Source organism: Anolis sagrei, chromosome 7, assembly GCF_037176765.1.
Source record: "Anolis sagrei isolate rAnoSag1 chromosome 7, rAnoSag1.mat, whole genome shotgun sequence".
Classification (NCBI taxonomy): Eukaryota; Metazoa; Chordata; class Lepidosauria; order Squamata; family Dactyloidae; genus Anolis; species Anolis sagrei.
Window position 1 is genome coordinate 28,485,493 of NC_090027.1, and position 27,310 is coordinate 28,512,802.

General features: G+C 41.7%; 1 protein-coding gene across 4 annotated transcripts in view; it reads right to left on the minus strand.

Annotated features, from left to right (window-relative positions):
- Positions 1-27,310, minus strand: part of ARHGAP32 (Rho GTPase activating protein 32) — a 236,503-nt gene that overhangs the window by 40,800 nt on the left and 168,393 nt on the right. For 3 of the 4 annotated variants that reach the window (XM_060787498.2, XM_060787496.2, XM_060787497.2), the window contains one exon: positions 1,632-1,781. In XM_060787498.2, the coding sequence (XP_060643481.2) occupies positions 1,632-1,781 (150 nt within the window). Of the gene's footprint in view, positions 1-1,631; positions 1,782-17,376; positions 17,923-27,310 lie in introns of those variants that run through there. The other variant, XM_060787499.2, reaches the window with a different exon arrangement.

Here is a 27,310-nt window from a genome sequence, read left to right on the forward strand (position 1 = left end):
AAATAAACAATACACAGCATATAAACAAAAACGACATAAATTTACAACAGCAAACTCACATAAACCATCACATAATTAAAAATAAATAAATTAATAAAATGCACCAGTGGCAATACATACGAGGGTATTTTTTAAGTAAGGACTGTTTTGTTGTAGAAACTAGTAGTTTGCGCGCATACCGCAACGAGCATGTGCGTCGTATACCGGCATGCCTCGGGAACAACTGTGCTCAGTTTCCGCTCTGTAGCTAACCTGTGCAGTTCTTTAAAAATGTTTAAGACTATCAACTCACCCTCCGCATGTGAGGTTCGCTCAGTGATATGGTTTTTGTCAGCAAGGAACCTGCCTGCTGCAGAAATTCATCGACAGATTTGTGAAGTGGACGGTGATACTGTTATGAGTGAAAGCAAAGTGCGTAGGTGGGTACGACTATTCAAAGATGGCCGTGACAACGTCCATGATGAGGACCGCTCAGGTTCCTTGCTGACAAAAACCGTATCACATGCGGTGGGTGAGTTGATAGTCTTAAACATTTTTAAAGCACAGAACAGAACCGTACAGGTTAGCTACAGAGCGGAAACTAAGCACAGTTGTTCCCGAGGCATGCCAGTACACAACGCACGCGCTCATTGCGGTATGCGCGCAAACTACTAGTGTCTACAACAAAACGGACCTTACTTAAAAAATATCCCTCGCATATTCACATAGAAAAGTGGCACACTCAGCATGTGCTACAAACTTATTCCTCTTTAGTGACACTTATCCTGAAATTAGATGAAGGATAAGTTATACAGTGCGCCCACCCATTACCCACTCTTTACTGGGAACCAAAGTCTCTTCCACAGAGCAGCAGTTTTCATCAGATAACCTTTTGGTCCCTTTTGAGCCATTAATTCCATTCCTCTATAGCTCTCCTCTCCTTCCTTGTGCAAATGCCGAAGTACAACTAAATCCAGGGATTTTAGCCTCGCCGGCTTCGACCTTAAGGCAAACATTGGAAAATACAGCAATACGGACTTTGATGTGTGATGAGCCATATAGTTGCCAAGGAGAATGATACTTGTTTTGTAAAGACATTTTCTGGTAGCAAAGATTTGAACAAAATGGGGAGGGGGGGAAGCAGTATGTCAGAAAGATGACAATTTATCTCTGGCTTCCTTCCAGATGCCCTCCATTCCTGGGAAAATGGACTGGCCTGATTCTTTCCTAAACAATCACTGCCAGAGCAGCCTGTTTACATGAATCATCTGTGACTGATGTCAAAATCAACAAGAGTGAACAAATTCATCCAGTGTTACACAGAATTGTGATGTTCCAAAAGAGCCGGATATCAGATGGGACATATCTGAAAACCTCATCTAATAAGAGAATGGAAATCCTGGACACTTGATTATGAGTTCTGCATAAATGGACTTCTGCTTTGAGAGCTCTCCTTTTCTCTCCTCACACTGCAAGATAGATAAGGACTTAAGAGGCTTAGAGGGAGTTCTCTGTCTTCATCTCCATGTAAGACAACCATTCATGAACAGAGCCTCAAATCCTCTGTAAGCATGGAGAGCAAAAGATTGCAGGTGGAATACCCCAAAATACCAGTCAGGCCCTTGGCAAATCCTTACACTCTTCATCCTTACCATCATGGCCAGAGTTGAGGAGATGCTCTCCGAGATCACAGCCAAAAACCCTCTCCTTTAAGATCCCACGTTGCTTCAGTTTCTGTTTTGTTGGCCGAGACTTCATGAATGTGCGCAGGAAAGTGATAAGCTTGCCGTGTTTTTTGGACACTGTGAAAACAAAAACAAAACACATTCTTATTGACAGAATCATACATCAATTATACTATTGAAACAAAAGTGGATTCTGTAAAAGTCAGTCACTAGTGTGGACACACATGTATCTTTTCAGTCATATAAAGTCTTCAGGCCCACTACAATGAGATATACAGGATTGAGAAGAAACCAAGCTCTGCAAAGAAATGTTTAGTTATGACATTGTAGCTGTAAATCTCTTGCAAATTCCTGCAAATCTCTTGGGAAGACAAGCAGACAAATGTCTGCATGCTGGAAGAAGCAAAGACCACCAGCATTGAAGTGATGGTCCTCTGCCATCAACTCCGCTGGACTGACCATGTTATCCGGATGCCCGACCACCGTCTACCAAAGCAGTTGCTCTACTCTGAACTCAAGAACGGAAAATGGAATGTTGGAGGACAGGAAAAGAGATTTAAAGATGGGCTCAAAGCCAACCTTAAAAACTCTGGCATAGACACTGAGAAGAACTGGGAAGCCCTGGCCCTTGAGCGCTCCAGTTGGAGGTCAGCTGTGACCAGCAGTGCTGTAGAATTTGAAGAGGCACGAATGGAGGGCAAAAGAGAGAAACGTGCCAAGAGGAAGGTGTATCAAGCCAACCCCCACCGGGACCCCCTTCCATCAGGAAACCAATGTCCTCACTGTGGGAGAAGATGCTGATCAAGAATAGGACTCCACAGTCACCCACGAACCCACCACCAGAACACCGAATTTGGAGGACCATCATCCTCGGACTACGAGGGATTGTCTAAGTAAGCAAGCTGTAAATTCTACATACTTGCAAAACTGGTGGGAAGGGTAATAAGATCAGCATTATAGTTATGTTTATCCTCACAGCTTCCTAAGTGGTAGAGATAAACATTTCAATGTCAATCACATAGGTAGAACTGCAGATGAAATAAGGGGGGAAATGTCTGGATCCACAGAAAAGAATCCCACTTCATGAGCTGTGCTTGGACAGCTGTTGAGTCTGCTGCTTGTTAAAGTGCTGTGGGGTGAATTTAAGTTCCCTTTGATCTTGTGCTTAGCATTGAGGAACGGTCTTATTCTGAGGCCTTGGCCCCTTTGGACCTGATCAATGACATGACAATTGCACTCATACTTTCAGGTCTGATTTCAGGCGCACACCTGAATGCAAAGCTCAGTGACAGCCTGAGCCATCCTCTCTTAGTGTCAGCTAATTTTAGGTTGCATACTTCTAATGGTATACCTCAACACTTGCATCTCAATCTGTGGGTCGCCAGATATTTTGGCCTTCAACTCGCAGAAATCCCAACGACTGGTAAACTGATTGGGATTTCTGGGAGTTGTAGACCAAAACATCTGGGGACCCACAGGCTGGGAACCACTGATGGATTAGCTGTGAAGTATTATGTGTCTGTGGCTTTGTCCAAAATATGTGCCATGTGTTTATTCTATAATTGTTAGTATGTTATTATGTGATGCTTTGGGGTTCCTTTTGTAAAGAAATGTTGAATACAAGCATCTAAATGAAACAATGAAATGAATATATACTTCACAACCTTTACCTCTAAAAGCAAACAAAACCCAAACAATTTAGCAATTGTTATGTTGTTGCCTCAGTGTTATGATATTTTGATTTCTTTCAGTTATAATACTATGGTTCTGGCCAATTTACCTGTCCGAACGCATCTCCCCTTATGAACCATCTAGGACTTTAAGATCGTCCGGGGAGGCCCTGCTCTCAATCCCGCCTTCATCACAAGTACGTTTGGCGGGGACAAGAGATACGGCCTTCTCTGTGGTGCCCCCTCGGTTATGGAACACAGATTAGATTGGTTCCCTCACTCTTAACGTTTCGGGGACAAGTCAAGACATGGTTATATGAGCAAGCATTTACAAATGTAGAGCAACTGACATAGGAAATGGAATCATTTGACAATGGAACTTGGACAACATTTTTTATCTAGGAGACACTGATGATAATGATGTTTGTTTTATTGTTTTGAGTCGCCGATAAGGTTGAGAGAGTATAGTAAATATAATAAATAAATAAATACAGTGCATGGAAGTACATTCCTGAAAGCAAAATATATTTTAAAATACAACAATGAGGATTGCAGTTTAACTGCTTTTCCATCAACAATATTAGCTCCAAATTGTGACAGTTATGTATCTACACAATCAACTTTATCCAGATTGTATAAATGGCTGAAATGAGTGAAATCATTTAAAAGGGAGAAACATAAATCTGCTAAATATGTCCCCTATGCTTTTTTCCTTTGCTGTTAAATTAAACTGGATTACTATTTTCATTTTTGCTAGGATTTTCCAAGCTTGACTGCACCAGAGACAATGTGTTCAAGATTTATAAATGTAGCAATTACAATGTGATAGGAAGGAAATGACCCTGGGTCAAAAGGGAAATAAAGTTAGCATATATCTGAATTAGCAAGTAGGACAAAGCTGTTCATCTACCATGTCTGAGTGGCAATGAAAAGGAAAAACCATGAAAGAGCACACAAAGAAACCCTACTTACCTTGCTGAATTGCTTTTGTTTGCCAGCAATTCGCTTGAGACATCCTACTCAAATAAAAGTCACAACATGATGCAAATGGCAAAAGGATTTCTTTTGTCTCTAACCTTTTCAGCATCAGGAAGTTATAAAAGGGTCATTAAGCAGCAACACAAGTAGCCAGGTTTTCTGTGCTTTTGCTTCCTAAAGTCTCAATTCTAAAGTTCACAGTACATTGATGCCAAAAAAAAAAATGACGCAGGAATCCTGCATGACAGTTTCATCTTTAAGGAAAGTGTCAAGATGTCCTGATTTAAAATGACAAAATATTGTGGTTCTTATATAAAAAATACTTGGCAATACTGGGATACCAAGCTGAGAATCAAAAACTGTATTTGATGCAGGTACTTCCAATTAAATATCTGGCAATCTAATTTTGTCAATGCAATATCAAAAGCTGTTTAATTATGTCAACCCACTGTGGGTACTGTTAAGTATGCTGGAATAAACTTTTAATAGCGTTAAAATTTGCTTGGAATTTTGGAATGAGAAAAGGGCACCACAATTGAAGAGAGACACTGACAAGCTGGAATGTGTCCAGAGGAGGGTGACTAAAATGATCAAGGGTCTGGAGAACAAGCCCTACGAGGAGCGGCTTAAGGAGCTGGGGAAGATTAACCTGAAGAAGAGAAGGCTGAAAGGAGACATGATAGCCATGTATAAATATGTGAAAGGAAGTCATAGGGAGGAGGGAGCAAGCTTGTTTTCTGCTGCCCTGGAGAATAAGATGTGGAACAATGGCTTCAAACTACAATAAAGGAGATTCCATGTGAACATGAACAACTTCTTGACTGTGAGAGCCGTTCAGCAGTGGTACTCTCTGTCCCGGAGTGTGGTGGAGGCTCCTTTTTGGAAGCTTTTAAACAGAGGCTGGATGGCTATCTGTCGGGGTGCTTTGAATGTGATTTTCCTTCTTCTTGGCAAGGGGTTCGACTGGATGGCCCATGAGGTCTCTTCCAACTCTGGGACTCTATGATTCTATATCCCGTCTTCCATATTTTTGTAATTCAGTTCAGCAGCTATAGCAAGAATGGGCAAACTTTGGCCTGAGGCTGTTAGGAATTGTGGGAGTTGGAGTTCAAAACACCTGGCGGGCCAAAGTTTGCCCATGCCTGAGCTATAGCAACAATTCAAGAGACATTCAGGAAAACTGATCGCTCCCATTTAAATGTCAATGTTCATCCGTGTTTTTGCCAAAATTGAGTCCATATGATAAAAAGCTATGGATTTTGATTTTGTAAAATTTGAAAGAATGCATGGAATGAAAATACACAGATTGCTATTATACAGGTGGCTCTCCATAGCCACAGAGTCTGCACCTACCTACAGATTCTACTATTTGTGCTTCTCTCTCTTTATAGCTTATACTTGAATCTAAGCAAAGTTCAAAGCACACACTGCAGCTTTTTCATCTAATCCAAGCAGAATGCGATTTATAGCAATGTATCACACTGAGTCCCAAGTCCAGGAGACCTTGGCAGTAGTCAAGGTGCTCACCGACAACACTCTGTTCGACAACACTCTCTGTTCGTTGGCTGATTGCAAATATTACCTTTACCCCAGGTGTTTTATGACCTTAAGAAGGACAAAGGAAAAGGCAGCAAAGAGTTATTCCAAATGCCTTTTTAGAAAAGTGATGTTTAAAAAACAGACCTCAACTTTAATGTTATGGTTCCCATCCTCCTACTTTCCTTATTTACAGGGCAATACAAGAACTCTAGATTTGTATTTGGGGAAAGTGAGGTACGAGGGGAGGTCAAGAACTGCTTCCTAGCCTCTCTTATTGAAGCCTCTTTTGTTTTGAATTGTTTGACTTTATTTATTTATTTATATATTTATTTAAAACATTTATATTCCGCCCTTCTCACACCAAAGGGGACTCAGGGCGGAGCACAGCATATACACGGCAAACATTCAATGCTGGGACACAGATTCACATACATACATAAACATTAAAAAACATTTATCAAAATATTAAAATACACCATTTAAAACCGTCCTAGTTTTCCGCGTCAAATCTAATTGGTCTTATTATCTTTCCTATTGCCGCTTTATTGCCCGTCCCGAAAGCTTGGTCCCACAGCCAAGTTTCTACCATCCTTCTAAAGGACAGGAGGAAGGGGAGGGGGCCGACCTGATCTCACCAGGAAGGGAGTTCCATAATAACCGGGGAGCAATCACAGAGAAGGCCCTGTCTCTCATCCCCACCAATCATGCCTGTGACAATGGTGGTACGGAAAGCAGGGCCTCCCCGGAGGATCTTAATCTCCGCAACGGTTCATAGGAGGAGATGCGTTTGGACAGGTAATTTGGGCCGGGGCCGTTTAGGGCTTTATAGGCCAAAGCCAGCACTTGAATTGTGCCCGGTAGCAAACTGGCAGCCAGTGGAGCTGGCGTAACATGGGAGTTGTATGCTCCCTGTATGCTGCCCCAGTTATTAACCTGGCTGCCTCTCGTATTTGAAGCTTCCAAGCAGAAGGGTTAACTGTATATGCTCTGTAAGCTTTTTCTGACAAGAGCAAAGGACAACTTGGGTGCTGTGTTATATGGGATTTCTTTCATGGACTAAAGAACATATCCATGAGCAATGTCTATAGGACTGAATTGTGTCTGGGAATTGTGTCTGAGAGCCTGGTTGACATGGAGGCCATCGCTATATGAGATCTGCAAGTTCTTCCCATTAGTTCTGCAGCATCATCCAACTGTCCTTGATGGATCCTGAGGATGATTTAGCATTTGTGTAGTTGTTGATCTGTGCTGTCCAGCAATCTTTTCTTTGCCTATTCTGGGCTAGTACGGTGAAGGTAAGGTAGTCACTGCATCAAAGTAGTGACCTGTCTCTGTCTCATTGTGTTGGAATTTAGATTTCCTTTGACTGCTAGCTAAGGGCCTGTAAAAGTATATTCCTATATATCTTTCTCTTCACCGGGAAAAACAGACAGCAAGTAAAAGCTGCTTAGAGCACATAGAGATGAGCATGGCTTTTCAATCCACTTAGAGGATCTAGTGGCAATTTCACAAGAGTTCACAGATGAATTAAAACCACTCACATCATATAGTTGTCCTATTAGAAGCACATTTGAAACGTGCCCTTTCCTGGTTTGGGACTCCTGATGGAAGCAGGCTTGCTAATACAGGATTAGCAGCCTAGCAAAGAAAATCTTTCCACATACCAAGTGACCCACATTTCCAGCTCAAAGGCCAGCACACTGGATGCAGGGCGATTTCATTCTTGCTATAAGGAAAATGAAGCAGGGCCAAAAACTAGAACATGTGTAGATAAGCTGTTTGGCAGCAAAACCAAAAGACAAAGGGAAAGAGGATGTGTTCTGCTAGCCTTTTGTTTAAGTAAATAAACATAAATAAATAAATGGTCGGACACCGATTTAAGGAATTAGATTGCACTAAATCACCAAAACGAACAAACAAAGCAAATTAATTTAACGAAAGACTGTGAGTGCCAAAGAATTCTGATTTCTATGGATAGTATAAATTATTCCAATGAAGCAAACTCACATGTAGATTTTAAATTTACTTTTAACACTAGCTGGGACTACATTGAAGGAGCTCTGCTTGAAGGCAAGAAATAGATGCTCCAACTTTGTGATAGGCTTTGATCCATAATTAAGTGTTCACCCAAACGAATCAGTGGGACATTTTGGTTTTATTTACAGTCAGCCATCCCCACCCAAATGTTCAGCATATATGGCTACCCCCTTCCCTCCCCAATTTCCACAAAACCACAATTTTACTATGCAATTGTATAAAGTAGGACGTGAGTCCCCACAGGTTTTAGCAATCACAGGGGCTCCTTGGTACCCAAGGCCAAAACCCCAGCAGATCCCAAGAACTCACTGTATTTAAATAACCAGTTCTCCCATCTTTCTCTCAGAAGTGGGTACAAGGTGGCCTACAACACAATGTATTGAAATATCTCAATTCACTGAGATATTGTTAACAAAGTATTGTCAAAGGCTTTCATGGCTAGAATCACTGGGTTGTTGTGAGTTTTCCAGGCTGTATGGCCATGTTCCAGAAGCACCCTCTCCTGATATTTCACCTGCATCTATGGCAGGCATCCTCAGAGACCTCACAACCTCTGAGGATGCCTGCCATAGATGCAGACGAAATGTCAGGACAGAGTGCTTATGGAACATGGCCATACAGCCTGGAGAACTCACAACAGCCCATTGTTAACAAATATTGCATTCATGGATTCAACCAAGTTTTTTCCCCCAAGACTTTTTTGTTTGTTTGATACATCCCAACAATCAACAAAATTTTGCCATACAAGACTTATTTCAATATACATTATTCCAAAAGTAAATATTCCTTAAATGACATTTTATACATTCCTTAGTTATGTATCGCCAAGTATGATTGGAAAATATTCCAAAAAGCAAATCTTGATTTTGCTGTGCACTGAGATTGCAAAGAGGTTGTGTAGGCATACTGTGGTGCAGCTGGCTGGGAGTCAGCTGCATTAAGATAACTACTGACCAAAAGGTCATGAGTTCGAAGCCAGCCTGGGTCTGAGTGAGCATCTGACCAATTTGTGTAGCTTGCAGTCCGAAAGACAGTTGCATCTGTCAAGTAGGAAATTTAGGTACCGCTTATGCAGGGAAGCTAATTTACAATGCCATAAAAAATCTCCAGCAAGCATGCAAAGAATGAGGAAGTACTTCATCAGTGTCACAAATGGATGGTGAAGCGTCCATTGGACAGTGAATGGACGGTGAAGCGTCACCCCTGCAGGGTAAGAAGGGCGGAATATACTGTAACTAACTAACTAAATAAATTCTTCACTGTTAATATATATGGGCTGAATGGGAACTTTCTCCCTACCCAATTTCTAGTATTGCCAAATCCACCAAAGTCACCAGAGCTGTCTGTTCCATTACCATTCATGCAATGGGTTGTGACTAATAATGCAGGCCTTCCTGTTAACATATGTATCATGTGATTTTTCAGGAAGTTGACTATGTTGCCCAATATAGCGAATTAGCTCATTACAACTTATATCTTCCTGCCCATCATGTAAATCACCTCACCATTTAATGCAAATTGTTCATTTACACTATAAAGGCCATGTTCTTATAGGTGCCATCTGTTTACATACCAATCACGGCTGCGGCGGCACATGTCTGTCAATGAAGAGGTTACCATCTGACAGGGAAACAAGATTACCCATGTAATGTAAGCAGTTTTTTTTTCTCGAACGACTCAACTTCACATTGACAGGCTTGTGCAGGTTCAGCGGTAGGTATGTGCTGACACATTTAGATTTCAATGCATAATTATGCTAGCACATTAAGGCGGTAAAAGAAAATCTTACTGTGAAACACTCCCACAGAAGCAAATATTTTGTAGTTCTTCATGTAATACTTTACTGAAGGAATTTGTCTTTTTTGGCAATGGAAAGCCAGTGACTCCCCAGTTCTTGGCTGTGTCAGGTCCAAAAGAGAAGCATTTAATTAATCAAAAGGATCTGGAGTCTATTTATTTGAGCACTTTATAGTCTTATCATAGCACACTGATCTAGATGAGTAGCAGAAAGTAATATAATATTCTACCATATTCCACATCTAAAAATATTACAAAATGTGTGCATGTATACTAAGAAATGTTGAGATTTTCAGCCCAGCATTAGGAAGGCAACATGTTATCTATCCATGAACTAAAGAAATGCCTTGATGTAGCTAAAGAAATGCCTTGATGCAACTTATCTGTCCAAATGTGTCTTCCCTTACAAACCATCAAGGACTCTAAGATCGTCTGAGGAGACCCTGCTCTTGGTCCTGCCTTCGTCTCAAGTATGTTTGGCGGGGGCGAGAGACAGGGCCTTCTCAGTGGTGGCTCCTCGGCGATGGAACACCCTCCCTAAGGAGATTAGATCTGCTCCCTCCCTCTTAATGTTTCAGAGGCAAGTTAAAACATGGCTGTTTGAGCAAGCGTTTAGAAATGCAGAGTAGCTAATACAGGAAATCGAACGATTTGACAATGGAACTGGACAATGCTTGATAATAATGAGATGCTAATGATGTTTTTATTGCTTTTGTGGTGTTTTATATTGTTTAATGTTCTAAACTGTATTATGTTTTTATATGTACTGATTTGTTGGAAACCGCCTTGAGTCGCCGATTGGCTGAGAAAGGCGGTATACAAATACAGTAAATAATAATAATAATAATAATAATAATAATAATAATAATAATAATAATAATGGGCCATATATGAAGATGACATTTTAGCAGGAAAAAAAGAATGGGATACTGCTTAGCTGGACTCTAGAGTTCACACTGTCTGGATGTAAGGCTTTGCATAGGTTGTGGATCAAGGTGGCAACTTCTAAACATTCTGATGTGGTTGGCCATTCTTCCAGTGACAAGTCTCTTCTATGGCGATTGCAGCTGAAGAAAATGACTCTTATTTAGTGATGGTGGTAGGTAAAGGTAGGTAAAAATTCTGGCATAGACACTGAGAACTGGGAAGCCCTGGCCCTTGAGTGCTCCAGTTGGCAGTCAGCTGTGACCAGCAGTGCTGCAGAATTTGAAGAGGCACTAATGGAGGGCGAAAGAGAGAAACGTGCCAAGAGGAAGGCTCGTCAAACCAACCCTGACCGGGACCGTCTTCCCCCTGGAAAGCGATGTCCTCACTGTGGGAGAAGATGCAGATCAAGAATAGGGTTCCACAGTTACCTATGGGCCCACCCCCAGGATACCACTCTTGGAGGACCATCATCCTCGGACTACAAGGGATCGCCTAAGTAAGTAAGTAAGTAAGTAAGGTAAAGGTTTTCCCCTGACATTCAGTCTAGTTGTGCTCAACTCAGGGTTGGTGCTAATCTCCCCTTCCAAGCCGAAGAGCCAGCATTGTCTGTAGACACCTCCAAGATCATGTGGCTGGCATGACTGCATGGAGTGCCGTTACCTTCCCACCTGAGCAGTACCTATTGATCTACTCACATTTGCATGTTTTTGAACTACTAGGTTGGCAGAAGCTGAGGCTAACAGAGGGAACTCACTCTGCTCCCTGATTTGAACCGCCAACCTTTCGGTCAGCAAGTTCAGGAGCCCTGCTGTGCCAGCGGGATATGAAATTGCTATAGTGTAAATTGGGTTAGCAAAACTGGAATAGAATGGAAAAGAATAATGGATCATGAGAGCTTCATCTCCCACCAGTCCCATGTTGGGTTACTATAGACACCATTCTCCCGCAAGCATGGCTAGAAGCTTCTCTAAATATTTCAAGAATGGAAATGGAAGGCATTCTTCAAAGATAGAAAGTGGGGGCACAGACCACAGAATAACAGTCAGATTTTAGGAAGCAGATTTTGTGTCACCAGGACTGAAGACCAACATGTCGGAGGTTCGAATCCGTTCAAATTTGGGGAGAGCACAGATGCGGGAATATGAGAGAAGCCTCCCACAAGGATAGTAAAACATCAAACATCCAGGTATCCCCTGGGCAACATGTTTGCAGATGGCCAGTTCACTCACACCAGAAGCGACTTGCAGTTTCTCAAGTTGCTCCTGACACCCGGGGGGGGGGGGGGGGGAAGCAAGCAAAAAGATTCCGCACTAAATGCTTAAGAGTTAGATAGAAAACAGAGGTTTCTTGTTTCGTTTTGTATTATTTCAATGTGGAAAGGAGGTTTTTTTTTTTTTGCTCCATACTAAAATCAAGCTCAATTAAGTCCTCTTGTTGCATTATTTCATAGCTTGATGATCTAATGTTCTACCTGAAAATGTGCACCAGATTTCTAGTAGCCCATTAAGTGGAACTAAATGCATCATCCATCAGCAAAACATTGCTGTTCCATTGTCAATATTCGCTTTGGGAACGCATTATCATTCGACGAAACATGCTTCAGAAAGCACACTGCTAATGCTGAAGCTGTTCAGAAAAATCTAGTAGGAGCTTCAGTTCAACAATGAAGTCATTTTCATTAAAAACTAGGACCACGCTAAAAGGGAAAAATCAATCAAGCAGGAAAAGGACATTATGTTTGCTTTTTAAAAAACAGGGAAGATGGCCTCACTAAACTAAGCTTATATTGGCTGATGAAAGATCTCAACCAGTATCTCCCAAGTTTGAGGAAAACACCTTAGCCACAATATTCCACAGTATGATGGTACCGAATCTAGAGATTCAGCTTTATCTACTATGGCTGCCAGTCACTAATAGTCATATCCTTAATGGCCTGATCTCCCTAAAGCTGAAGAATCCAGCATCTATCACCACATCTTGTGATAATGTATTTCCTTAGTTCAATATGCATTCTGTGAAGTATAATTTTGGTGCTGATATAGTTGCTTTTGGGCTTTAGGTTTACAACTTAGGTTTACAACTTATATATATATGCATAAATAAAAATAACAATAACAATAAATGTAATGTTCATTTGTGGGATTAACATAACTCAAAAACCACTGGATGAATTACTGCCAAATTGGGCCACAAGACACCTAACAACCCAAACATTTTATCATTTGGGAATTGTAGTTGCTGGGATTTATAGTTCACCTACAATCAAAGAGCATTCTGAACTCCACCAATGATGGAACTGAACCAAACATACAGGTCTCCCATGACCAACAGAACACACTAGAAGGGTTTGGTGGGCACTGAGTTTGGGAGTTGTAGTTCACCTACATCCAGAGAGCACTGCGAACTCAATCAATGATGAATCTGGACTAAACTTGGCACTGATACTCAATATGCCTAAATGTGAACACTGGTGGAGTTTGGGGGAAATAGATCTTGACATTTGGGAGTTGTAGTTACTGGGATTTATAGTTCACCTACATTCAAAGAGCATTCTGAATCCTACAAATGACAGAATTGGGGCAAACTTCCCACACAGAACCCCTGTGACCCCTTAAGGCCATCCAGTCCAACTCCCTTCACCAGGGCAAGAAAACGTAATCAAAACCCTCCTGACAAAGAGCCATCCAGCCATAGATATAGATAGATATATATGATTCACACACATACACAGATATAGTACCATAGATTTGAAAGGGACCCGTAAAGAAGGACAGTTCTATGTTGCATTTTCCAAAGTAGGCAAACCAGACAATCTCCACATCAACACTGACAAAGAAACAACAAGAAATACTGTTTACCCACAAGCATAAAGAAATTATTAGCAACCAAAACTTTCTCGTTACTTTATTTTCCAGATCACCAGACTGGGCCACAGCAATGCATGGCAGAGGATGGCTAGTGCGTGTGTGTGTGTATAAGGGGTAAGGTTTGTTCAGAAGCAGTTTGCCCTTGCTTTCCTCTGAGGCTGAAAGAGTCTGATTTCCCCCAAGTTTTTCCAGTGAGTTTCCATGTCTGAGGAAAGATTCGAACCCTGGTCCCATAGAGTCCCTCTCCAACCCTGAGACCACTACAATGCACAACATTTCCTTTATAGTATCAATTATAACATGCCATTTGTCTAATGTTAGCAGAATAGAAATACACCTATTAAAATACTAGAATCCAACATCCTCATTAATTAGTGCAAGACGAACACTGAAAGGAATCATAGGCCTACAAAATATATGGGAAAGTATGGCTACAGTGTGACATTTGGAGCTGAGAAACAGGACCTGAAGATGGGACGTTATCTGGCTGCTTTCATTATTAAGTGGTATGTGCCGGGCATGCTAAGGAAAAGCACATTTGAGGTTCTGCCTTCTGCCTTGTCACATGTTTCCATGGCAACTTCAAAATGATTTTGAAAATCCAGTTTTGCTAGAGTGGTGGTACAAAAAGATGGTTGCCAAAGAAATACTAAAGTGGTGGCGGAGAGACAGTTGCAGATGGTACAGAATGGACTTTAAAAGGTAAAGATTAAGTTTAGTCGTGTCCGACTCTGGGTGGTGGTGCTCATCTCCATTTGTAAGCCGAAGAGCTGATGTTGTCCGCAGACACCTCCAAAGTCATGTAGCCGGCATGTCTGCATGGGGCACCATTACCTTCCCGCAGAAGTGGTACCTATTGATTTACTCACATTTGCATGTTTTTGCACTGCTAGGTTGGCAGAAGCTGAGGCTAACAGCAGGCGCTCACCCCACTCCCCGGATTGAACCACCAACCTTTCAATCAGTAATTTCAGCAGTTCAGCAATTTAACCTGCTGCACCACCAGATTGGACTTAAAGATATACAAAACAGCAATGGAAAGTCTGCAAGTAAAAAATAGCACAGGCATGGGCAAACTTCAGCCCTCCAGCTGTTTGGACTCCAACTCCCACAAGTCCTAACAGCCTCAGGTCCTTTCCTTTTTGGCTGGGGGGGGGGGAGGAGCCTGGGGCTGTTAGGAATTGTGGAGGTTAAAGTCCAAAATACTTGGAGGTCTGAATTTTGTCAATGTCTGCTTTAGCATTATGTACATTTACATCAAGCCTATACATCTTCTTTGGATTCATATTAGATTGTACAAACTCCCAAACACAAACCCTGCAACAACTATATGGGGGGGGGGGGGGGTGTCACGTGTTGCCCCTTAACTGCCTCTTCCTTGCCTCCATCTAGTCAATGGTGATAACAGGGTTTGACAGGTGCCAATGAGAAATATAAATATGCTGAGTAAAATATATTCAAATGATCATGTGCACTTTGTCACAACAGCCAAGACGAGATTAAAAAACATTCTTCCATAAAATCATCTCACATGTAAAATTCATGAAATCACCTTGAGGGAGGCATCTAGTTCTGCACATTACAAATGCTTCAGATGTTAGGGGAAACTTCTTAACTGCTTTAAGTGCTTACCTTCCTTAGAAGGCAGGACATAGTGCATATGATCTCCAAATTAGATTTTGTTTACTACCGACCAGTGCAGAAAATGTGATGGGCAAAAGTTCCGCTTCAAGGATAGCAGAAACAGAGTATGTTCTCTATTATAAGAAAGCAGCTATATATACATGGGCAATTAGGAGAAACTAGAAAAAATACTTCAATTGAATAGAAAAACCATCTGCAGCATAGGTTTCTGTGGAAAAAGTGGTTTTGATCTGAAATGCGAGCGGACATGTAAACACACTCCTATGCCTAAAGAGTTCCTAGGGCAGTGGTTCTCAACCTCCCTAATGCCGGGACTCCTTAATATAGTTCCTCATGTTGTGGTGACCCCCAACCATAAAATTATTTTTGTTGCTACTTCATAACTGTAATAACTGTTATCAATCATAATGCAAATATCAGATATGCGGGATGTATTTTCATTCAGTGGACCACCTTTGGCACAAATACCCCATACACCCAAATTTGAATACTGGTAAGGTTGTGGGGAGGATTTTGTCATTTGGGAATTGTAGATGCTGGGATTTATAGTTCACGTACAATCAAAGAGCATTGTGATCTCCACCAGCGATGGAACTGAACCAAACTTGGCACACAGAACTCCCATGTCCAATAGAAAATTCTGGAAGGGTTTGGTGGGCATTGACCTTGAGTTTTGGAGATGTAGTTCACCTACATCCAGAGAGCACTGTGGAGTCAAACAATGGTGGATCTGGACCAAACTTGGCACAGATACTCAGTATGCCCAAATGTGAACACTGTGGATTTTGGGGGAAATAGACCTTGACATTTATGAGTTTTAGTTGCTGGTATTTATAGTTGACGTACCATCAAAGACCATTCTGAACCCTACCAATGATAGAATTGGTCCAAACTTCCCACACACAGAAACCCCATGACCAACAGAAAAGATTTTGTTTTCTGATGGTCTCTGGCAACCCTTCTAACACCCCCTTGTGACCCCCAGGTTGAGAAATGCTGGACTAGAGGAATACTTCAATTGAATAAAATAAATCTCTCCGGCATAAGTTTCTGTGGGAATAATGGTTTTGATCTGAAATACCGGAGCCACTGGTAGCGCAGTGGGCTAAACCCCTGTGCCGGCAGGACTGAAGACCGACAGGTCGCAGGTTCGAATCCGGGGAGAGCACGGATGAGCTCCCTCTATCAGCTCCAGCTCCTAATGCGGCGACATGAGAGAAGCCTCCCACAAGGATGGTAACACATCAAAATATCCAGGCATCCCCTGGGCAACGTCCTTGCAGACAGCCAATTTTCTCACACCAGAAGCAACCTAAAGTTTCTCAAGTCACTCCTGACATGACAAAAAAAAAAATCTGAAATGCGAGCACATTTAAACACACTCCTATGCCTAAGGATTTGCTAGGAATATATACCCCAATGGACAATGAAACCATGATTCAAGATTTCTGTATTCCCCATACATGACACAAAGTGGAAAACCAAGGAAAGCAAGGGAAAATGAAGAAAGAGTGGCTCCTTCATCTCTCTCTTTCTCTCTGTGTGTTTTTACCCTAAGCAATTTAGTATACGAATATGAAGTGTGTTTAAGCAGTTTCCACTCTCTAAGTCTTCTCTGGTGGTTTGCTATGAGCTAATGTCTACTTCAATAAAGACTTTTTAAAACCACTCTGGAGTTAACAAATAACACAGACCGAAGGCCAAGCATTTCTGGAAGAGGCAAACAAACAATTAAAGTCTCTATAATTAATACCGCTCAAGAGAAAGAGTACTTCTTAAAATGGCTTTATTGGCTTAAGGAAAGGAGCTCAGAGGCAGGCAAATGGCTCCGGGGCACAGATCCAACAACTCCAACCTCACTTAAAACAAGAAAACTAGTTTGTCTAGATACAACAGTTGCAGTCCCACACAACAAGACATCATTCACTATTCTTGAGTAACAGGTTTTGTGTTTTTTTCTCTCCCCCTTAGCAGCAAGAGAAAAAAATGATTGGGATCAGCACGGAGAAATATGTTGCTGCCTATAAAACAGTCTACTACATTCTTTCTGATGCTTGACTGACCACATTGTGTTGGCATAATGAATCTGTCTCCCTGGGACAAATCTGAAAACAACCACTCCCAGGTGCTCTGTATCTCTATGTGATGGAAGAAGGGTATTTTAATAACAAGTATCTCAAAAATTGAAGTACATCAACAAACAAACAAAATGCAAAGCTATTTCCCAAAAGAGGCTACAAGGCACTGCCTTACCTTTGTCGTCCTCTACTGCAGTCCGATTTCTTTTCGAAAGCAGCCTCAGTACCTGGTGAGACCAGATCGTGGCTGTTCAAAGAGTGTAATGGAGTTCTCTAATCTGCTCAGCTTTCCAGCCACAGGCGATCACAACTAGTCAGGCTGGAAGGTCAGTCGCAAACAGGAATGTGTCTCCTGCAAATATCCACAAGGAATAATGTCCCCCCCTTTGGCTCAACTGTCTTCCTCCACTGTGAAAACCTCTTTGGCTGCTTCTCCCTGTGCATCTATAGGTGAGCTCAGTGCCTCCCGGTGACACATACACTGCTGTGTATCTGTGATCTGCGGAGGCTCCTCCCAAAGATCTCACTCACCCCTGTGAAACAAGCTACGCTGGTCTACGCTCCACCCTGGAGAGCCACTCCTCTGCTCAGGTGACTCCCCGAACTCAGGATCTGGAGCTCTTTTGCATCTCTCTCTCATTCTTCCTCCTCTCTTCCCTGGAAAGCACTGCGTGGAGTAACCTGGGAACCAGACAACAAGCCTAGTCCATCCACAAATTGACTGAAATAACAGGAAGGGGGAGGGAACCAAGAGGGGAGGCAATTAAAGAAGATGATTCACTACATATGGCCGTTCAGATTGCAAGGAGATCACTAGGGAGTTGCACTGAAATCACTGCTGTTAAGAGTCTTGAGTGGGAGGGGATCTCAGAAAATACAATGGATTGCTTTTCTGCGGGCAAGTGCCTCTGGATTCTGCCCTATATAAAACGAGCTGAAGTGCTTATAATGATGATCTGGCAAAGGATCAAATAAGGCCAGCTATTTTTATGATTTGATCCCTCTCTGCAGAAATGGATGAAGTTACAACTGATTTAAGGCAAGTTAACTAGCTTTGGTCAATCTGGCAAATATAACTGGAATGATTAAAATGATTTAAACAACACTAACACAGCTGGTGGTGCAGCGGGTTAAACTGCTGAGCTTCTGAACTGCCAACCAAATGGTCAGCAGTTTGAATCCGGGGAGCAGGGTGAGCTCCCACTGTTAGCCCCAGCTTCTGCCAACCTAGCAGTTTGAAAACATTCAAATGTGAGTAGATCAATAGGTACTGCTCCAGAAGATAATGGCGCTCCATGCAGTCATGCTGGCCACATGACCTTGGAAATGTGATGGGCAAATTGGAGGTGTGTATGAAAACGCTGGCTTTTTGGCTTAGAAATAGAGATGAGCACCACCCTCCAGAGTTGGACATGTTGGACACAATGTGGTCAGTCAAGGGGAAAACTTTACCTTTACTAACACAGCCTTTAAGACCTACTGGTATATACTCAAAAGGCACTAAAAGCTGTCTGATCTTGGAAGGTAAGCAGGATCACTTCTGGTTAGTTCTCGGATGCATGACTGCCAATGAATACCAAGTGCTGTAAACTATATTACAGAGGAAGAAACTGATAAAAGCACCTCTGAATACTCTTTGCTTTAGAAAACTTTATGAAATTCATGGAGTTGCCATAAGACAACAGGCAACTCAAAAGCACATATAAACACACAAGAAACACTCAGTTTGAGACAAAAGATATTATATAGAGTTTTCCACTAAATAATTTTTCAGCTGTTTGGATAGACTTATTGAAATCTGCAGTGCTGCTTGGCAGTGAACACCAGCTAAAATCTACCCCCCCCCCCCCCCCATTTTTTCTGGCTTCACAACTGCAATCACTGCAGTGTGCCAAGAACTGCAGATGGTTAAAAGAAGGGAAGTGATGCTATTAAAATGGAATATTAACCTCATTCGGTTAGGTTTGAAATAATATATCTACTATTATTTGGAGTAAGCACTTGACTTCATTTAATAAGAATGACCTACTTTACTTAAAACTGTCTAATAGTATCAACTTGTTTTAATGCCCATCTGTGTAACACAGCAGCAGCCGTCTTTCCTTCAGCTTCTGCAGGCATTTCTTAGGGTGATGTTGGCAGACTTTTGAAGGCTGCAGCATGTCGGTATGTGCAAAGACTGTGCAAATCCAAGCATTCTCAAAGCGCAAACCAAATTTCGACAATACTGCACCCAAGTCTTAGTTCAATGAGTGTAAGGTAGTAAACATGGGGAGCAAGAAGTCCTGTGAGATCCCTGCTTAGCAGAAAAGATCAGGGCCACATTCGATGAAATTCTGGTTCTATTTTTGTTTCAAAGGAAACATGCGATGAAAAAGAAAGTACAAGGAAGATGCATCCGACAACTATATTCCTAGTTCCCCAGACCAAACAGGAGTGAAAAGCAATTTTAAGCAGACCAAAGATTGGCAGGTCAAGCATAAAAACAGCTCCTGCTACTTCCAATCTTCTTATCAAGAGCTTTCTGTGGTGATTCTGATTAAACTCCCACTCACTTCCTATTCCTACCACCTCTACATTCACCTATTCATATGCACTACCATTCACACCAGGGGATTTGGAGGGGAGCTACATATAGACAGTGGATTTCTACATTTATTTATTATTTATTTCAAGCATTTATATTCTGGCCTTCTCACCCCAAGGGGGACTCAGGGCGGAGCACAACATATATACAGAAAACATTCATCGTCGGAACATAAAATAAACTACAAATATACACGAAAACTAAAATCAGTTATCTCCACTTTAAATTAGTTGTTTAAAACCATCTCCAAACCATCTCTGGACAGCAGGGTAAAGTTTTCTATTGTTGCCTTATTGCACTGTTCCAAAGGCTTAGTCCCACAGACCATCTTTCTGAAGGACAGGAGGAAGGGGACTGATCTAATCTCACCAGGGAGGGAGTTCCATAGTCAATGAGCAATCACTGAGAAGGCCCTCTCTCTTGTCCCTGTGATAATGGTGGGACTGAGAGCAGGGCCTCTCCGGAAGATACAGGGTGCAGCAGCATAACTTCCTTTTTTTCAAAACTTAATAAAACCCATTGTATGAATCAGAAAAAATATATAATGTAGGCTCATACCTAAAGTTTTGTTTTATGTAGATTTGAAGATCAAATTAGGTAGGTGACATTCCCCCATTCTCCATAAACTGAGTAAATCGATTTCTGGCATTTGTCATGACTCTTGCCAGCATAGCAGGCGTTATGTTGGCAATTTCTTCCTGGATGTTGGTCTTCAAATCTTGTAGGGTCCTTGGACGGTTCACACAAACACGGGATTAAAAAAAAAACCCATAGAAAAAAATCACAAGGGGCCAAATCTGGAGAGCGGGCCGGCCACTCCAAATCCGCTCGAAAAGTAGGCCTCAACGGCAAAAGCATGCTTCTCACTGTTCCAACGAATGATGGCGGCTGAACTGTGTCAGGACAAAACTTTATACTCCCGCCTCTCATACGAAACCACTAGGGCTCCGCTACATCTTCAACCGACTGAATGGCGCGCATTGTAAAAAAGGAAGTTATGCTGCTGCACCCTGTATTAACCTCCACGGTGGTTCATAGAGGGAGATGTATTCGGACAGGTAAACTGGGCTTTATAGGCCAAAACCAGAACCTTGAATTGTGCTTAGTAGCAAACTGGCAGCCAGTGGAGCTGACGCAACATGGGAGTTGTGTGCTCCCTGTATGCCACTCCAGTTATTAAGCTGGCTTCCTTTTGTTGGACTATTTGAAGCTTCCAAACAGTCTTCAAAGGCAAGAGTGTGTTGCAGTAGTCTATCCTAGATGTAATGAGAGTGTGGGCCATTGTGGCCAAGTCTGACTTCCCAAGGTACGGGCGCAACTGGCGCACAAGTTTTAATTGTGTGAAAGCCCCCCTAGCCATTGCCACAACCTGAGGTTCCAGGCTCAGCAATGAGTCCAGGAGGACTCCCAAACTGTGAAGTAACCCCATCCAGCATAGGTCAGTCAGTATCTTTAGACCATCTCACACAAGCTTGAGGAGAAGAGAAAAGGAAATGGAATAAAGACATGCAACACTTTTCCATGCCAGTTCTCCATGGAACTTGAGAAAGGATGGAAATACATCAAGCTTTTAAAAAATATTCAAAACTTTTTGGTGGATAAGCATTTCATTGTAATACGGTGTCCCAGAAAAAGGAAGGAAGGAAAACAGAAATTTTGAAGTTCTTTCTTTCTGATTCTGTTACTTCTCCTCGTCTTCTTCCAATCTTAAATTGAGACTAAAATTGACTAGCACTTAGGCATACATTGTAACCAGCTTAACCTGCCAAATTGTAACTGTTTGGAGACAAGGGAGTCATCGGTCATCATTAGAAAAAAATAAAATAAACATCTTGCTAGCATCACTGTACAATGTATTGCACATACTGAGTCCTGGCGGGAAAGTGAAATGAAGGAGCTGGTTGAGTTAAATAAAAAAAAAAGCCAGGTGTGGTGGAATATTTGTAAACACATTATTAAATAGCTACAGCAGTTTTGGTTTATTAAAAACAATGTAACCGAACTGCAAAGATGTAAATATGCAGAAAGGCAGTAAATAATAAACACCAAGAATGATACAAACAGTTCTTTAGTTTTTTTAAAAAGCATTTTAGTAAAATAATTGTTTTGGAGTCTTAACTCCCAAACCGGAAGAAAGAGTAGTCCAAAAAAGTGTCTGGAATAAGCAGTGACGTTCTCCATTTGTGCAGCTGGTCCACAATCAAGGGAGCTGAACCTACTGCTGCGCAGAGTGTTCCCAAACTACTGACATCTGCACCATGATGATGATGTTTTAATCGTTCGATGCAGGGTCTTGCTGCAGTCAGAGACAAGCCCATCTACAGACTCTCTCTTGCCATTTATAAGTGGTGGCAGCAACGAAGCACACCAGGAAATGAAACACGACAGTGCCACAACATATGAATAAACATGCAGAGTTTGGCTGTAAGTCAATTATTTTCTCTGTTGCCAAACAAATGAAAGCAATGTTCCCAGCAAAGGTTTAAGGAAAGCTGGAGAAGTCAGAAGAGGTTCCTTAGTGAACTGTTGCAGCTGCAAAAGAGGGAAAGGAAGTGAGGGAAAGACTGGGAATCTTGCCGAGACATGAGCAGAACGGGACAGAGTTCCCACCAAAACAGGCTGCTCAGCTTGAGAAGGTTTCTGAACAGCTTTGCACAGGCACAGAACAGCCTTTGTGGGTGACTCTAAGAACACAAAGTAAGAATCAACGTTGACTTCGTCCCATGTCTGTGGGAGAGATTCTTTTAAATGATCAGTCTGTAGATTCGAGGTTAGTAGACCCTTGATTATAACAAAATTTAGAGCATTAATAGTACAATGTATTGTCGAAGGCTTTCATGGCAGGAATCACTGGGTTGCTGTAGGTATTTTCGGGCGATATAGCCATGTTCTAGAGGCATTCTCTCCTGACGTTTCGCCTGCATCTATAGCAAGCATCCTCAGAGGTAGTGAGAACCTCACTATCTCTGAGGATGCTTGCCATAGATGCAGGTGAAACGTCAGGAGAGAATGCCTCTAGAACATGGCTATATAGCCCGAAAAAACCTACAACAACCCATGAATAGTACAGTTATAATCATTATCAACCTTTAGTTTATGAACACAACAAACTTTTGAAATAGATTAGGTTCATCCACGTGGCTGAAAAGGGAACTGATCTTTACTACTCTAGCAAAATGAACTATGGTACTTACTGCATGGTGGCAATGAGCAATTACGCTTCTCTTATTTGTTCCCATTCTAAATGATGGTGAAGGATAGGAAGAGAAGCCAAGAAGGAAGACTAGATTGAAGTGTGCAACTGTGAAAGGCTGGCAGTCTCCATAAGCACCCCAGGAGACCTTGGAGGACTGTACCATCTCCCACTGCATCCACTTCCACCAGGTAACAATAACCACCAGTTTTTCTCCAAATATACTCGGTGATGTATAGCATTCACATCACCTTTTGTACACTTCCTGAACCACCCCCTTCTGTCCTGGTAACCTCAAATGTCATGATTACATGTGGTAACACCACACCAATGGAGATGTGCTATTTATTGTTAGGTTTGGACACTATGCCCAAACAGAGTCAATTGTCACGTGTCAGAAACATAAGGGCACACACACTGATGTTGATCTCAACATCCCTGTCCCCAATTCCATGGTGCCTGGCCTCCCCATGGTGTGGATTGTTGAATACAAGAGTAGCCTCTGTTTAAGAAAAGAGAAGCATAGACCCAAGACAGAGCTGGTGTTTGAAGGGACATTAGATTACAAGTAGTCCTCAAACCTTTATACAAGACTTTATTACAAGTAGTCCTGAAATCTTTATACATTATCCACTCAGCTCAGAGGAATAACAACAACAACAACAACAACAACAACAACCTTTATTTATACCCGCCACCATCTCTCCAAAGGGGACTCAGAGCAGCTTACATGAGGCCAAGCCCAACGATACATTACAGCAATGGCAAACCTCTTCGGAATACATTTTGTTAAGAAAGTTCTATTATTGGTTAACCTTAGGGCCTTCATATCTGAAATGACCAACAATAACCATCACCAACACTACAGAATCATAGAATTGGAAGAGGCCCCAAGGTTCAGTCCAACCCCCTGCAATGCAGACACACACGATCAAAGCACTCCTGACATATGCCATCCGGTGTCTGAACAATAATAACAAGAAGGTAGAAAGAGGCGGGGAGACCTTGGTCCCACTCCTCTCTTTTTTATTTCAAGAGGGAAGGCCAACTGTCCCATCATTCTCATGGTACTTAAGTTTTGCTAATATTATTTTGCCAAAAAAGAGCTTCTCTTAGCTTGAAATAGCCTGCACTCCTTCTAATTACAAAGTTATCCCATATGCCTAGGTGGCATGTAACATTATTTGCTTCAAAATCAGCACAGTGGCCATGCACCGCCCTTGTCCAAGCCATGTAATAGGTGCACAAAAATAAAGCCAATGGGGTGGGCTATTCTGATGGTTAGATTTGGACTTTGAGAGACCAGGACCCAAATTCCTGATTAGCAAGGACCCCTGACCTTAGGTAAGTCCTATTCTCACAACGTTAGAGGGAAGCAATGACAAAACTTATCTGAAGAAATCTCGCCAACTGCTCTCCCCCCCAAACAGATCACTAGAAATTGACTTGAAGGCACATAATAACACCGTAAATATGTGTATAACGCAAGAGATGCTAAGCTTTTAAGCTATAAAGAGCAAAAAATTAAAATAACTAAGATAATTATTGGCAGTGGATCTGCAGTTATGCAATAAACAAGAGTGTCCCATATGCTTCTAGTATGGAAGCCATCTGTGTTCTTTTCGTTGTGTGTTCCAGTTGTCATCTTAACAAATTTAGACAGAGTAAGAATAATCTTCTCTAGAGCCAAAGAATATTAAATGTTTCGCACACTGCCAACATTTCCATAGTCAGTGAATTTTTTAAAGATCCATATTGAAGTAGGCAAGAGCGTATCAAGACAAAATCTCAATTTTATACAGACAAAACATGTGCCTTGAGAGAGATCATGATACAAAGCCATAAAGACACCTTGGTGCAACCTTAAATTACTGGAGTAGTGGGTTAACTTAGTTCAGATTAGCCATTGGTGACTAAAACTGATATACCTTTTCTATTGACTAATAAACTATTATAAAACTGTATAAGCTGATAAATCTTTTCTATTGACTAATAAACTATTAGCAAGAAAGGGGGACTACAACTTAAAGATATGTGTCAAACATTAAGTTTAAGTCTGAGAAAACATTGTGAAGAAGGAAGAACAGAAGCTGAACTTTCAATCTTTGCCATCCATTCAGTGTCCGAATTAGTTTCTTAAGTGGTCGGCGTGTTTCCCAACTGCCAGCGTCAAGTGCTGTCAAGTCATATTAGCTGTGATGCACAGCCAATTTATACTCATTTGACATTCATGTAATGAACATGACAACAACAAATGAGGTTGAGGAAATTGTTGTATACAGCTTGTAAAGATAAAATTAACTGATCAGAAACATAAAACTGGGAATATGTGTGTGCGTGCTTTGAGGTAGGGGAAGAATGGTCAAGGGCAAAATTAAAATTGGGTACACTTAGATATGTGTCCCCAGGCACACATAATTATGGGATTAATCGCCACGAGTTTCGGAACGTATGAAGCATACTTAATTCTGCTGGTATGCAGCCAAAAACCAATCAAACAACTATACATAAACTGCTTCCTGATATATTTCTAGTGTATTAAGTAGACCCCACTATGGCAGCAGTAGTGGAAGAGAGGACAGTGAAGCCAACATAACTGGCACTGCAACTAATTCTTGTTAGTTCTGCACAGAAGGGGCTACTGGTAAGCAAAGATTGGCAGCCGGATTGCTAACTGGAGCATTGTATCGCGAGAGGATGACTCCCATGCTGAGGCAGCTCCACTGGTTGCCAGTCCACTTCTGGGCTAAATACAAAGTGCTGGTCATTGCCTATAAAGCCCTAAATGGTTTGGGTCCAGGCCATTTGGCTAATTGTATCTCCCCATAAGACCATCCTGGGCACTGCGATCAATGGAGGAGGCCCTCCTCTCAGACTCACTCTCAGGCTCACTCTGCTAGCTGCTGTATTGGATCACACATTGGAGACTTCCCAAGTGTCTAGCACTGTGTGGATGTATCGGCAAATAATGCGTGCAGATCCCAGTAGGGTGGCATTTTGCAGCTGGCAGGTTGTAATCTTGTCAGCACCGATTGTGTTTAAGTTCAGGTCAAGGTCTTTAGGCCCTGCATCCAGTGTGCCAATCACCACTGGGACCACCTTTACTGGTTTGTGCCAGAGTCTTTGCAGTTCGATCTTTAAATCCTCATATCGTGTCAGCTTTTCCAGTTGTTTCAATCCTGCTGTCACCTGGGATTGCGACATCAATGATCCATACTTTGTTTTTTAACACGATTGTGAGGTCAGGAGTCTTACGCTCCAGAACTCTGTCTGTCTGAATTCAGAAGTCCCAGAGGAGTTTGGCATGTTCATTCTTTGTAACTCTTTCTGGCCTGCGATCCCATCAGTTCTTTGGCGCAGACAGATGGTATTTGTGGCACAAGTTCCAATGAATCATCTGAGCAACGGTGTTATGCCACTGCTTGTAGTCTGTCTGCGCGATCTTCTTGCAGCAGCTGAGGATGTGATCTATTGTATCATCTGCTTTCTTGCAGAGTCTACATTTGGGATCTGTTGTTGACTTTTCAATTCAATTAATAATTCAATAATTCTATTATTATTATTATTATTATTATTATTATTATTATTATTATTATTAGGTTCTTGTGGGTTTTTTCGGGCTATAGGGCCATGTTCTAGAGGCATTTCTCCTGACGTTTCGCCTGCATCTATGGCAAGCATCCTCAGAGGCTTGCCATAGATGCAGGCGAAACGTCAGGAGAAATGCCTCTAGAACATGACCCTATAGCCCGAAAAAAAACCCCAAGAACCTAGTGATTCCATCCATGAAAGCCTTCGACAATACATTATTATCATTATCATTATCATTATTATTTCTGAATATCTTTTACCATGAAAATCCTACAATGAAATAACACAAAACGAAACAAGAAACACTGCTGGAAGATGCAGCTCCAAGCACAGAAGACACTCAATCGCCTTCTAGATTAGAGCAGAGGACAAAGACAAGTAGTACTCTGTCTGAGGACACAAATGCACTCAAGCTGAAAGAATGCTTAGCTGTTGATGTGCTTAGATGGGAAAGAAATATCTGAAGCTTCCAAAGAGATGAAAGGATAACAAACTCATTCAGGGAAGAAACTTTTGTCAACGAGGGGAATGCTACTCTTAAGGTACTTGGGAGAAATTAATCACTAGGAACCATCAGTAGAATTTCACCTACAGAAAAAAAATCTAACTAAAATCTATCAAGAAATACAAAAACAAAAGAATGGCTCACAGCGAGGGAAACACTAAATATGCAATGCTCTTAGAAGCTAACCATGTGGGGTATGCTTTCAGAGGAAGAAACTATATATTACTGCCTAA